General features: G+C 34.2%; 3 protein-coding genes across 3 annotated transcripts; 2 read left to right on the top strand and 1 right to left on the bottom strand.

The window, feature by feature from the left end:
* The first annotated feature begins 416 nt into the window (after window positions 1-416).
* LOC127138297 (PLASMODESMATA CALLOSE-BINDING PROTEIN 5) lies at window positions 417-1,268 on the top strand. The gene is made up of 3 exons (XM_051064713.1): window positions 417-583; window positions 691-939; window positions 1,038-1,268. Exons 1-3 carry the CDS (start codon window positions 442-444, stop codon window positions 1,070-1,072), a joined length of 426 nt encoding a protein of 141 aa, XP_050920670.1. The 5' UTR covers window positions 417-441; the 3' UTR covers window positions 1,073-1,268.
* Window positions 1,269-1,304: 36 nt separating this feature from the next.
* LOC127138296 (pentatricopeptide repeat-containing protein At4g16390, chloroplastic) lies at window positions 1,305-3,636 on the bottom strand. The gene has a single exon (XM_051064712.1). The coding sequence runs from the start codon at window positions 3,521-3,523 to the stop codon at window positions 1,463-1,465; it is 2,061 nt and encodes a 686-aa protein (XP_050920669.1). The 5' UTR covers window positions 3,524-3,636; the 3' UTR covers window positions 1,305-1,462.
* Window positions 3,637-7,339: 3,703 nt separating this feature from the next.
* Window positions 7,340-8,117, top strand: LOC127138295 (uncharacterized). The gene has a single exon (XM_051064711.1). It carries the CDS (start codon window positions 7,458-7,460, stop codon window positions 7,986-7,988), a length of 531 nt encoding a protein of 176 aa, XP_050920668.1. The 5' UTR covers window positions 7,340-7,457; the 3' UTR covers window positions 7,989-8,117.
* The last annotated feature ends 5,520 nt before the right edge of the window (window positions 8,118-13,637 follow it).

Here is a 13,637-nt window from a genome sequence, read left to right as displayed (position 1 = left end):
AAGTGTCACTCTTTGCTTGTTTTTCACGGATGAGACTATCAAACTCTTTTTGAAAAAACAAGCCATGAAATTTAAATGAAGAAAGTATAGTATAAACAAATAGTATGAATATTTATGATTTATTTATTTGCAATTGGGACCCTAATTTATGCTTCATACATAGACCCTTATACCTTGCTTGGAAAAACAGTCATCTATATTCCTCAATGCAAAAGAAAGTATGCTTAGATCAGACCTCCTGGATTATTTATTTGAATTTCCACATCTAAGATCTGAATATAAGAAAAGCAAAAAAGTTTAGTATAACAAAATCATGTGATTGGGACATTCTAGAAACCAAAAAAGCTTCAAATAAGTTACCGTGACAGAGAAGAAACTGATGTAGGGCCAAAACTTGGTGTCTCAGATTCTGGAAAAAATATAAATATTAGAAACTTTTTTATGGAAAATATATATATATTATGTCACTATAGGGAATATAGTTCAAGGTTAGATATTAGAAACTCCCGAAGAAAAATGACTTCTCCAATGCTCAATTTTTTTATAACTATGCTTCTTGCAACGCTATCATTTCAAGCATCAGGTAAATTTAGCATTGCTCGAAATCGTGTTCTGCTAAGTTGTATTAAAAGTATATGTTTCATCGTACAATATCTTATTTGATCATGATGAGTTATTGTGAAATTTCAGGACAATTCATGGAATGGTGCATAGCTGATGAGCAGACACCAGATGATGAGTTGCAAAGGGCCATGGATTGGGCTTGTAATGTTGGTGGAGCAGATTGCAGCAAGATAAAAGTGAACCAACCATGTTATCTTCCAAATACAATCAAGGATCATGCTTCTTATGTCTTCAACAATTACTATCAGAAGTTTAAGAACAAAGGAGGATCTTGCTATTTCAACTCTGCTGCATTAATCAATGCTCTTGATCCAAGTAAATAATACTATCTCTTTATTGTTAACTCTTTCTGTTTATATGGTTTTGAAACATTATCATTGCAAATGATATATTTTCTCTTTGTTTAATGGCAGGCCATGGCTCTTGCAAGTTTGAGTTTATCCCTTGAATGGAGTTTGGAGTAAATTATTTTCCTAAAGTGAAGACAGTAATGAAGTCAGTGAAAAAATGTTCTGCCTGTGTCTCATAAATTGCTGTTGTATCATATCTTGACATGAAAGCTTTTCATGTCAAAATGACATTGAATTCTTATTTTTCTGCAATTTAAACGGTTGAGACATAATATTCAGCAATGCCGTTTGTCAGTCGGGTTTTCTCACTTGTTTAACCTCTTTAAATAATTAACAGAATGTATAATTGTTCTAGATTACTAAAACAAGAGTTACTTATGTAGCTAATACAAAAAACTTCCTCTTAAGATGAGGAAAATGCATTAAAACTACATTATGAATATAAAAAAGTCATTGCTAGAGCATCTGATAACTGCGTAGTTCAGAAATTAAGCAGAAACTAGTTTAGACGAATCCCTGGACTTTATCCATGAACTGACTGCTACCTGTGTAGTCAAAAACCAGCCAGCCTTATCAGGAGACTCCCGAAACGGAGCGTTGAGTTCATTCATATGCGACTCAATAACACCTGCCAAACCTTTCTCAGAATACCTGTGTTTCCCATGTCCAGTATTGATCCCGAGCAGTGGTGGAAGGTCCTCTCCTGATTCAAAAGACTTAGACAAGTCATTTATCCAAACATGAAATGCTGTCAGCGCAGCTCCAACTGAGAGACCCCTTAAGTGCAAAGACCACTGAGTTTGAGATTTGGATTGTATATCTGTATATATCTCGAGTGTCAACCCAAGGTCAAGAAGCACACATGCTTTGTCCAGCAAATCCAAGTTAACACAAAGATCAATCAGAGAATTGCAAAATGCCCTCCTTACTCCATCGGTAACTGAACCGAAGATTTCTGACGCATCTATTCTGAACTCTCCATCACCCTCCGGCCCGTCCACCAAATATCTCACCACAGACCCAAGTTTTGGGTTAGCCTTCTCCACACAATCTATTAGCTTACCAAGTTCTTCTTTTGGTGTTTGGGTCATAACATTCAGAAGACAAACGCAGAATTGATCGTCCGGTTCAATGCCCATATCCAATAGCTGATTAAATGTCTTCACAACGTCATCGTTACGCTTGGCTTTTCCGTAGCATTGGACGAGCGAAGTCAGAACATAAATAGTAGGCTCAAATCCAGATTCAATCATTTCAGTCATCATTCTTTCAGCCTCTGCAACTTCCCCAATGCAGGAATATATGGTAATCAAGGACGAGAATGTCCAACTGTCCGGAGAGCAAGTATCACAGCTTTTCATGTCTTCAAAAATTTCAAACGCTTGGTCAGTGAAACCAATATCAGCGCACATAGCTAAAAGGGTATTATAAAGCTGCGTATTCAAATCCATTCCCTTTTCCTTCATTTCCTTATACACAATGAGAGCATCATCACAATACCGTGCTCTACCATAGGCATGTATGAGAGATCCATAGGTTGCTCGATTTGGAAAAAGTCCATTTTTTATCAACTCTCTATATATAGCCTTGGCCTGCCACGGCCTCTTAGCTCTTCCCATGGCATCCAAAAGAGTGTTATAAACAACCAAGTTAGGCTTAACCCCAAGAGCCTTCATTTCTTCATAGACATTCAAGCATCCATCATAATTTCCCGCCACCCCATACATCTTAATCAACGTAGAGAACGTCACATTATCAAGACGCCATTTCTCAGTTCTCGCACGATCATACAAGCTCATCGCCATAGCAACATCACCCAATTTTCCATAAGCATCAATCATAACCGAGAGCGTAACATCATCAGGCAGACATCCAAACGACTGCATCTTTTCAAACCACTCCACGGCCTTATTGGGCAAATAACAAGACCTCGCACAACTAATTATAGTCGAAAAAGTAACATTACCAGGCTTGACTCCTCTCTTAACCATTTCATCAAACACCTTCTCTGCACCATCCAAATCCTTACACTTTCTAAACACCTTAAGTGTAACATTATAAAGAATCGCCTCTCTATTAGCTCTAATCTTGCTCTGAATATAGCGAAGAACAAAAGGTGCAACAGCAGAATTCTCCATGTTATTGATGATAATTACAGCGTCTTGTTCTATAATATCATCACCTGAACTCTCAAAAACTCTAGAAACATCCTCTTGAGTGGGATGACATGAATCCAAAGATTTGGAAAGCTTGAGAAGAGAATTATACCTTGCATTATAAGATTTCTTCCCGAATTGTTTGGCTCTGGCGCTTTTGGGATTGACCCATACGCAATTGTTAGAGTTACCGAGTGCTGGGTCATCTTGGGATTGTTGTTGCGGAATGGGTTCTTGTAGTGAGACATGGTTGGATTGGAGAATGGTTTTGGATAAAGGAGTGAGAGAAGAAGGAAAGTTTCGAAGTTTGGGTTTTCGGGAAGAGGAAGAGAAGGAGGAGGGTGGGTCGTGGAAGAGAGAGGAAGGAGAAGAGGAGCAAAGACGGTACGCCATTTTCTTAACCTCTCTGCTCTGTGGCCACCTTCCTTAGCCTTATCTTGTTACTTACCATAAAACTAGAATGGATGGTAAAATTTTCTCAACTATTTAACATTCTGTGCACTTATGGATTGAATTAGAATTCTGAATTTATGTTTTTTAAATACTGTCTGAAATACTACACACTTAGGAGATTAATTTATTTTCTTGTTTTGTATCTTTTACAAAAAAAAAGAATATATTTTCTTCGTCTACATTATTATTTAACTATTTTAATTATTTAATTATATTTTTTAAAAATAATTATATTTTTTAAATTAATTTCTAAAATAATCAATATTTTAAAAAAAATTATCGGAATAACCATATTTTCAAACAGACGAGTCAGATCAACTGCCGCATCCATTTAAAAGAAAGAGGAGGCGTCACTGGTGTTGGCGCATGCTTTCAAAGCATTGCATGGAGGCGTGAGCAAACCATGGCGTCTATGCATGTGCCTTGGTGTATGCGCCAATTCATCTGGCGCATACACCTTAAGATTATTTTTTTAAATTTTTTTTATTGGTTTATTTAATAAATAATTAAATAAAATATTATAAAAAAAATTAGTCATGGTGTAATAAAAGTTACATGGGATTGACAAAAATTCAATGACCAGCCCGATCGAAACGTCTCCCTATTCCACATCCAGGTGCGTTAATCTGTCTTCGAGGCCTCCCACGATTTTTCTGAGGTGTTTGGGGTCTTTGTGTGCTGACCTGATCCAATTATGGCTGGTGTGAAGGTCCGGTGAAAGTTCCAGCGATATTTGATAGACGTGTCATCATTTGTTCCCAATAGTCAGGGGGCTCTGGTCAACGGCGCTTCCGTAATGTAGTTCGGTGCCCATGTTGTCGTAGTTGGATCGATGTGGTTGGATGAATTGTGGACAGTATAGTTGCCCGAATTGGGACATTTAATCATTTTGGAAACGAAGCAATGGTTCTTGGGGTGTACTATAGTTCAACAATGGTTGGGTGTTGTGGTGATTGAATGTTTGGGTGGTCATTGGTGGGGGGCTACGATGAAGTGAATCATATGAATCATCTGGGCTATAGACTGTTGTGGTGGATGCGTGTGGTTGTTGGTGGGTAGGGTTTGATTCTTGGTTTTGAGGTTGGGTGGGTGACATGAATGGATTGCGAGGTTGGGTGTTTGGCATGAATGGGTTGTGAAGTTAGGCGTTTGGGTGTTTGGTTGTTAGGTGTATGTGGTAGGGTGATGGTGTGAGGTTGGTTGTTGGGTTTGGGTGGTTTGACATTGGTGTTGGACGGGGACTTGTTGTTGGGCGTATGATGATGAAGCTAGTTGGCGTGGATCAATCAAATACCTTGCTCAGACACAAATTGTTGCATTGTAACCGACCTAAACCATGCCATATATTATTGAGTTGGCCTAGCACCATGTATGACTGGTTCGTTTAAGATGTGTTGTCGTCGATTCCTCCAATGACGACACATCTCTAAGTGTAGGTTCCAATTTTCTCCATCCTCCAAGATGCATACTCGGAGCATATTTAAATAGACCAATACAAGAGAAATAGTTAACTTATTATTCAGCTTCTAGAAACTATGCTCACATTCTGGGTCCAACTTAAATTGAATGTCATTGTGTGTCAAACGAATCAACAACAGTGTTAACTAAGAAAATCCCATAATAAATCTCCTGTAATACCCAACGAGTCCAAAAAGCTTCTAACCTCTGAGGAACTCTTAGGTATCTCCCAATTCAACACTCTTTCCACCTTCGAATTGTTACAACTACTCCTCCTTGCGAAATTACATGCCCGAGAAACTTTACTTCAGACATCTAAAACTCTAACTTACTTAACTTTTCAAAATGTTTCTCCTTTTAGAGGGGTTGATAATACAATTCTAAGATGCTCCTCATTGCTATTATGGAGTTCGAGACCAAATAAGGATTTCATCAATGAAAATCACCATGAGTATATCAAGATAAAGTTTAAATACACGATTCATGTAGTCCATGAAAATGGTTAGGGCATTTGTCCCACCGAGCGACATTACTAAAAACTCGTAATGTTTGTATCAGGTCCTGAAGGAATCCTTTGGTGAATCAAAATTCTTTACTCGATTTTGGTGATATTTTGAGCGTATGTTAGAGAACGTCTTGACTGCCTTCAGTTTTTCGAGTAAGTCATTGGCCCGAGGTAACATATGATTATTCTTAATAGTGACCTTATTAAGATGATGATAGCTAATGCACAATATTATTCCACTATCTTTCTTATTCACTAAAAACATTATAGAACCTCAAGGAGATACACTTTGTTAGATGAAATTCTTTTCCAACAACTTTTCAAACTAAGTCTACAGTTCCTTCAGTTTTATCTGGGGCATTTTGTATGTGGAAATATAAAATGGTTCCACTATGGGACTAGGTCTATCGTAAAATTCATTTTTTTCTCTAGGAGTAAAGAAGTGGCATACTCTATAAATACATATGGAAATTCCTTTAACAATAGGATAAAGGAAACTTTATCTCCAGGATCAATCTCCTCAATAAGCATAAAAATGAGAGAATTTTTTGTGTCAAAGATGCAATGAATCATCTAAACCGTATTTTCTAAGAGTGTAGAGATTACTTCACGATGTGATATGGTATCTTGGGGTGTGAATATTGTCTTCTCTTTGCAATTGATGTATACCTTATTGGCAAAGAGCCATTCCATTCCTAATACTACATTTATCTTCTTAAATGGAAGATATATCAAGTCAATCAGAAATTTTTAATCCTTAAAGGTAATGGGAAAGTCCTTGCATACCCAATTGTCTACACTACTATTTAATTTCATAGTGATTACCATTTGGGAAGGTAATGCAATTACCTCTAAATTGAGTTTTACCACATATTTTATGGAAATAAAGGAGTGTGATTCCCCACGGTTAAATAATACAAAAGTGATTCCATATAGATGTGATACATACCGACAATAAGGTTCTTGTTCCCCTTAGACTTCTTGGCTCCCAAGGTGTATACCTTTTCTATTCTATAAGATCTCGAGTTTGAAGCCCACTTAAACTTTAACATCAGACAATCTCCTTTCATGTGATTGATTTGATTGCAATTATATCACATTTGTGGTCTAATCATGCAATTATAGCACATATTAGAAAATTTCTTGCACAAGGATTGTTAGTAGCACCGAATATAATATCATCCACATTAATTTGAACAACTACAATGTCATGCTCGATAAAAAGAGTTTTATCAAGCAAAAACTCACTTAGACAGTCATATCATGCTCTAGGAGATTACTTTAGATCATGTAAAGCATTTGATGTTTTAAGAAATTATCAAGAAAGGTCGGATTGATAAAACCTAGATGTTGATCACCGTCCACTTTCTCCTGAATATAACCATTCAAGAACACACTCTTTATATTTATTTAGAAGAATCTAAAATATTTATAAAATATATATATATTAAACACTAAATAATATAAGTCATATCATTAAAATAATTACATGTAATTGTACAAATTTAATTTATGTTCAATTCATTTAACACTAATGTTCAAAAGTCGGTCATCACAAAAAAAAAAATTAGAAGACTAAAACTTAATGAAAAATTTAGGAGGATTAAAATCGAAATTTGAGATAATTATATGAATAAAAACTTCTTTAATTTTAAAATATAAATAGATTTTACCAAAAAATATATAAATGAAGTTACTTAGAAAATAGAATGTAATAAGAGACAAGTGTACAATTTGAAGGAGATATCTATAAGATAAGATAATAAGGCATAAAATGAAATAAAATATAAACAAATGAAGATAAGATAGGAATGGTTGTAAACACCATTTACATCCACACAAGTTCAATAGGCTTAAAAACATTAGCTTCATATGTGAATCATAGCTAGAAAATTTGAGGAGAAAAAAAAGATGGAAAACCTAAGCCTGAAACTAAAGCTTCATCTTCCAAATTCCTCCAACCCTTCTTGTTCTCTTTTCACTCCAAAAAAGCATCCATTATTCATCAAACCAAACATGAAACAAAGACCTTCAAAATCTTGTGCAATGAAACTGACAAAACAAACTCCAGTTGTGGAAGATGCACCAATGAAGCTTCAAGTTGTTGAAAATGGGAATTCAAGGGCTATGATAATGGGAGCTGTTTCTGTTGGAGTTCTGTTGCTTCTGAGTGGAATGGATGAACACAAGGCACTGGCTTTGGGACCTGAAGGGCCACTTGTGGAAGAGTTTTGGGACAACGTGAGAAGGTATGGATTGTATGCACTAACTGTTAGTACAGGTGCTATTTATACAATCATGGTGCCTATATTTGAGCTTCTCAAGAATCCAATAACTGCGATTCTGATTGTGGCTATTTTTGGAGGTGGGTTTTACATTGTTTCTCAGGTTGTTTCTGCTATGGTTGGTATTTCGGATTTTAGTTATGAATATGGAAACTAGACATATAGATTCATATGTAGATAGATGAAAAATCAATTATTAATTAAGTTTATGGAGGCTTGGTATGTATTATGTAGTACAATTTTGCATGCTGCAAGCTGATTTTGATTATCTGCTTTCTGCTATCAATTATGTTGTGATATGGTTGCATTGGTTTAAAGGTATACTTGGGGGGCGTTTGTTTCGTGGATACAAATATTATTCCCGGGAATATGACATTGGAATTCATATATTCCCTTGTTTGTTTCAAGTTTTGATAGTTTATGCCTGGGTACTTTTTATTCCCAGGAATATGTTTTGTTCATAAATTTCTCCATTTTTATTCCCATGTCAAATGATGGGAATCTTATATTCCCATGGGAATATAAAATAACCAACCATAACTTCCCACTCTCATGTTATTTTAACACATTTATTTTTAATTTTTTAATTTTTAAAATTTAATTAAATAAAACTTAAAAATATTCCTAGGAACTTTATTGATTTTGCCAAACACATTGATGGGAATAAAGTTCCTGGCAATACTATTCCTAGGAATGATATTCCCGGGATTATAATTTTAATCCATCAAACAAACACACCCTTGGTTGTTACAAACATGGTTTTTAATTAAAGGTTTATTTTGCACTTCATAAATAGGAGGATTTATCCTGGCAATTTGGCAATTTGACTTGGTATTCCACACAAGTTGTGTTTTTACTTTAGTATCCTCCGTAGATTTTATGTTTTTAAGAAAAATTTCATGTTTATCGAATTTTTAGAATTTTTTTGAAATTTTACGGGATTTTTATAGGGTTCTATGAGTTTTTATCAAATTTTTTGATTAGCTTATGAATTTTTATCAGATTTTTAAAAAATAAGTGTAAAATACATATTTTTTATTCATGTTTTTTTTAAAAAAGGTGTGAAATCATATATTTTTTTTAAAATCTATGATTTTATATCAATTTTTTAAAAAAAGTTGGTGTAAACTAATATTTTTTTATGCTAGATTTTTCAAATATGCGGTATAAAATTATAATTTTCTAAAAAAAAAAGATTTTTTATCGATTTTTGCAAATATGTCGAAAAACTAGAAAACATATTGGATTTTTCAAATAAATTTGTTTTGCTTATCGAATATGAACTATCGAGTTTTTAAAAAATTCAAAAAATTACTAAAGATATCAAATTTATCAAAAAATCGGAATGTTAAATTCATTTTTTTCTTCTAAAAATCGATAAAATTGCTTACCGAATTTTTTTATTTTTCCAGGAAATTTCATTTGTTCTACCGAATTTTTTGTGTGCACTTTTTAACTAAAACTTTGTCAAGGATAATATTAGTATTAAGAAAACTTATGGGGTTGCTAGATCAAATTATGGGGGTGACAAAATAAATCCTTTAAATGTAAACGTGTATGGTGTTATCTCTTTCCATGAATATTACTTTATCCATTATCCATCCTATTAGGTGAGGGTGAACAAACAACGCTCCACAAGTGAATCAACCATCCCAAATTTCTCAAAAATATGTATTGGAGATGCATCTCCATAAATTTTTAGGGGTAATTATGTAAATGCATCTTCAGAAAAACCCATGAAAGCATTTGAAAGTGTTTTTCCTTGGCAACAAGTGTCTTAAATTAATATTTTTTTATCCAATGATGATTACACTAATGATGATTATACTAAGGATATATTAATGCCATGTTAATTCTACTAATGCAATTTAAGGATGTTTGATATAAATTCAAATAAAATAAATCCAAATGTTACCACCAGACATAATTCAAATGTTACCACGATACAACTATTATCAAAATACAAGTAAAAATAAACTACAGAGTATTTATAACCCCCTGCTTCTCCTCTATTGTCGTTTGTACCCCAAGGCATTATGTACCTCGAGTAAGATGGCTTGTAAGGCGGCCATACCAGGACTTGCCTTCCACAATGTCTCATATGTCAAAGGTATCTCTTGCAATCTACGCAATACGTTGATAGATCGACAACATGTTCACTGTGTGGTCATCCCTAGCACACTTATCTTCCAATATCTCCTGGTGAGTAGGTCTAGGTGGTGCTCTTGCGGAATCTGATGTTAGGTAAGCATATGATAATCGTTAAAAACATTGGAGGTAACCCTATTCATAAGCGAATGGTTCATCCGTTGGCACACTGTGTGCCTATTATAGTACTAGATGACTATAAAAACCATTGAGTATGATATTAAAATCTTTGCCGCAGACTGTCGGAGGAGCAGATTTTGAAGGATATCTTGGAACCATATGAAGATACCTGAATTGAGCATGACCCGCTCAGACAGATGTGGATACATCAAGTGCGATCCATAAGTCAACCATTTAGAGTAGAAGGCTATGTCATTCAAGGGACGCGTCTGAAGGTGGTATTGTACGAGCAAAAACATATGTCATCTACTATAATGCGGTCAATAAACACCATGTACAGCTCTATCTCTTGATTCCCCTGTACGGGACAAATAAGCAAACATGTGCCCAATCTTCATTGTAGTCCATGACAGGTTGGCAGTCGGATATGTGAGGAAAGTGAAAGATGATTCACGCCTGAAAAATGGTTCGAATAAAATATTAGTAACAAGTGTAACACTGTCGTTATGAAAATATTAGTAAAATTAAAGGTTGCAAATAAATTATCGTAAGTAATGTACAACTTCTAAACATATGTTTTTCCTTTCAAAGACAAGCTTCACCTAGTGTGAAGTACAAATTAACCAACACGCGACCTCCCAGTTATACTTGTGGATCCGCTCTAAATTGGTGAAGTATGTCACATAAACTAAATCGACGTAGGTTGCACTTTTATCCACAAATATTTTACTGTCAACCAAGTATAACCTCATGCACACTGTCTGTTGAACAAAACCAACTCTTCATCACCTTCAGCCTCCACTGCTGCAACTATGTTGGATTTGTACATGTTAGTTAGGTATGAAAATCGAGCATAAACGCCTCTCGTGGCATCAAGCTCCTATTGGGTCTTATCTGGGTCATCTCCCAAATAGTTTACCATCAGTTCAAGTGCCTCAAATTTTCCGATTTGGAAATGGTTTATTAATATTCCCCTAATCAGAAGATGGCGAAGGCATGAGACATCATCAAGGGTGGTGGACATCTCACCATGATGGATGTGAAAATATGACATATTCTTGTGTCATCTCTCCACAAAAGCCGCGAACATGTATGGTTAATGATCATGTATCCAATGTAGCATAAACCTGCGAGTCAAGAGTAATGAATACAATCTTGAAACCATGTGTCTACATTATGTTCCAGGTTCAAAATCTTCCTGGCACGATTTACAGATTTTACTGATTCACACTCTTGTAAAATAGATATACCAACATCAGTTATGATTGTATAAGTAGATGTGTTATTTATACAATCATGGTTCCTATATTTGAGTTTATGAAGAATCCAATAACATCGACTCTGATTGTTGCTATTTTTGGAGGTGGATTTTACATTGTTTCTCAAGGTCTTTCAGCTATGGTTGGTATTTGTGATTTTAGTTATGATTATGGAAAATATATATATATATATATATATATATATATATATATATATATATATATATATATATATATATATATATATATATATATATATTCATATGTAGATAGATGAAAATCAATTATTAATTAAGTTTATGCATGTTTGGTATGTATGTAGTACAATTTTGCATGCTGCAAGTTGATTTTGATTATCTGTTTTATGCAATTCCCCATGGTTTATCAATTATGTTATGTGATATGGTTTCATTGGCTTTAACATAGTATTTGGTTTTCATGTTTACAATACAACTACATAGTTTGTTGTCGTTGTAGTGACTAATTGCGATTGCAATCATTGTCGTTGTATTGGTATGCATTGCAAACTTTGTAGCATGAATGTTGATTTAAAAATGATTGAAAAGCCCTTGAAATATACCAAGGAGACATGGTTAAATTAACTTTTTTTAATGCAATGAACAAAGATTGGGATTTAGAGTTTTTAAAATTTTAATTTTTGGTGAAAAAAAACTGAACAAATATGGCCAAAATCATATGATACAGTTTTTGTTGCTGTCAAATAGGTGATTTTAAAAAACCATGTAATTTCGTTTCGATTTTGTTACAGAAATTACCATATCAATAAAGTCATGGTTTCTTAACTCCAATTCAAAATTTCCAACTTCTCAGTCTTTGAGGTTTATGAGTTTATCCACTAAACTACTTGAAATAAAACATTGTTGTTAAATTAGTCAATAAAATTTCACCCTTTAAAGGTGGATAATTGAAATGATGCGAGTTAGAATTCATGTTTGCAGATGTTGTTCTTGAAGTTACCATTGAGCAGAATTAACTGAACATATTTAGGAGGATTAAAAATGATGCATTAGGTTGTTGTTTAAGGCATGGTTAATTGGAGCATGATTCTACAAATTATGTTTAGGGTTTCTACTTACATCAATTTTAAGATTCAAATTCATCAAAATATATTGACATTAATTTATATTAATAGACAAATTTTTATTTAAAGGACTATTTTACAAATCATAAATGTAGACGTGTTTGGTGTGAGGTTGTTATTTTCACCCGAATGGATTCTCCCACACCACTATGAAAAGTCAAAATTATCCTTATCCAGACGCACATTTTTTACACACATGTTATCACTTTGTAAGTGAGTCACCCTTATTTTGCCCCCAAAATATGTTTTAAAATGCATATCTTAATTTCTTGAGATACACTTTCGTAAAAATTGTTGTCAGACTGCATTGATATCGAAGGTGAGAAAAACACAAGAGGAGGGGGGTTGAATTGTGTTTTATTTTTCTTTCTTTTAAAAATCTTAAGTCAGATTCTAAACACAAGATTTTATAATCTGAGTTAATTAGAGATAGGCAGCGAATATAAAATGCAAGAAAGAAATAATAACACACAGCGCTATCATGGCTCGTCTCACAAACCGAGAGTACACTATAACTAATCAGGATTACAATTTGTTCAAACACATAAACAAGAGACTTTACTTACACACATAAGTATAAGACTTCCTTGCTCTAGCACACAAGCTAAAGACTTCCTTATTCAAACACACAAGCTCAAGATTTCCATGCTCTAACGCACAAGATAAATACTTCCTTGCTCAAGCATATAAGCTCAAGACTTCCTTGCTCTAGCACATAAGATAAATAATTTTTTATTCAAGCACACAAACTCAAGACTTCCTTGCTTAAACACACAAGCTCAAGACTTCATTGCTCTAGCGCACAAGCTAAAGACTTCTTATTCAAGAACATAAGATGAAGAGTTCCTTGCTCACACACACAAGTATGAGACTTTCATGCTCAATCACACAAGTATGAGACTTCCTTTCTCAAATACTTAGTAAGAGACTTGTTGGGTGAATATACTTGATATACAATCAGAGGTGTACAAATAATACAGTAAAATAAGACTCTTTTCCGGATTTTTAAGATATACAAGGATATGAAATCCTTAAGTTTAGCTTGTAGTAAAACTTTGACATAGTAGCTTCTCTTTTGTTTGTCAATAGTGGTGTCTTAGCATGTTCAACGTGTATTACTTGTTGTTGTTGCATTCTTGTGTTGTGGTAATCTTCAAGTTTTTTAGTTCCTTAAATA

This window comes from Lathyrus oleraceus, chromosome 4, assembly GCF_024323335.1.
Source record: "Lathyrus oleraceus cultivar Zhongwan6 chromosome 4, CAAS_Psat_ZW6_1.0, whole genome shotgun sequence".
Taxonomy (NCBI): Eukaryota; Viridiplantae; Streptophyta; class Magnoliopsida; order Fabales; family Fabaceae; genus Lathyrus; species Lathyrus oleraceus.
Note: the sequence above shows the minus strand (reverse complement) of the source record. Positions and strands in the feature narration are given on the sequence as shown.

Coding starts and splice junctions, on each gene's coding strand:
- LOC127138296 (XM_051064712.1), bottom strand. CDS start 3,523: ATGGCGTACCGTCTTTGCTCCTCTTCTCCTTCCTCTCTCTTCCACGAC.
- LOC127138297 (XM_051064713.1), top strand. CDS start 442: ATGGAAAATATATATATATTATGTCACTATAGGGAATATAGTTCAAGG. Junction 584..690: donor GCTATCATTTCAAGCATCAG/GTAAATTTAGCA, acceptor GTGAAATTTCAG/GACAATTCATGGAATGGTGC. Junction 940..1,037: donor AATCAATGCTCTTGATCCAA/GTAAATAATACT, acceptor GTTTAATGGCAG/GCCATGGCTCTTGCAAGTTT.
- LOC127138295 (XM_051064711.1), top strand. CDS start 7,458: ATGGAAAACCTAAGCCTGAAACTAAAGCTTCATCTTCCAAATTCCTCC.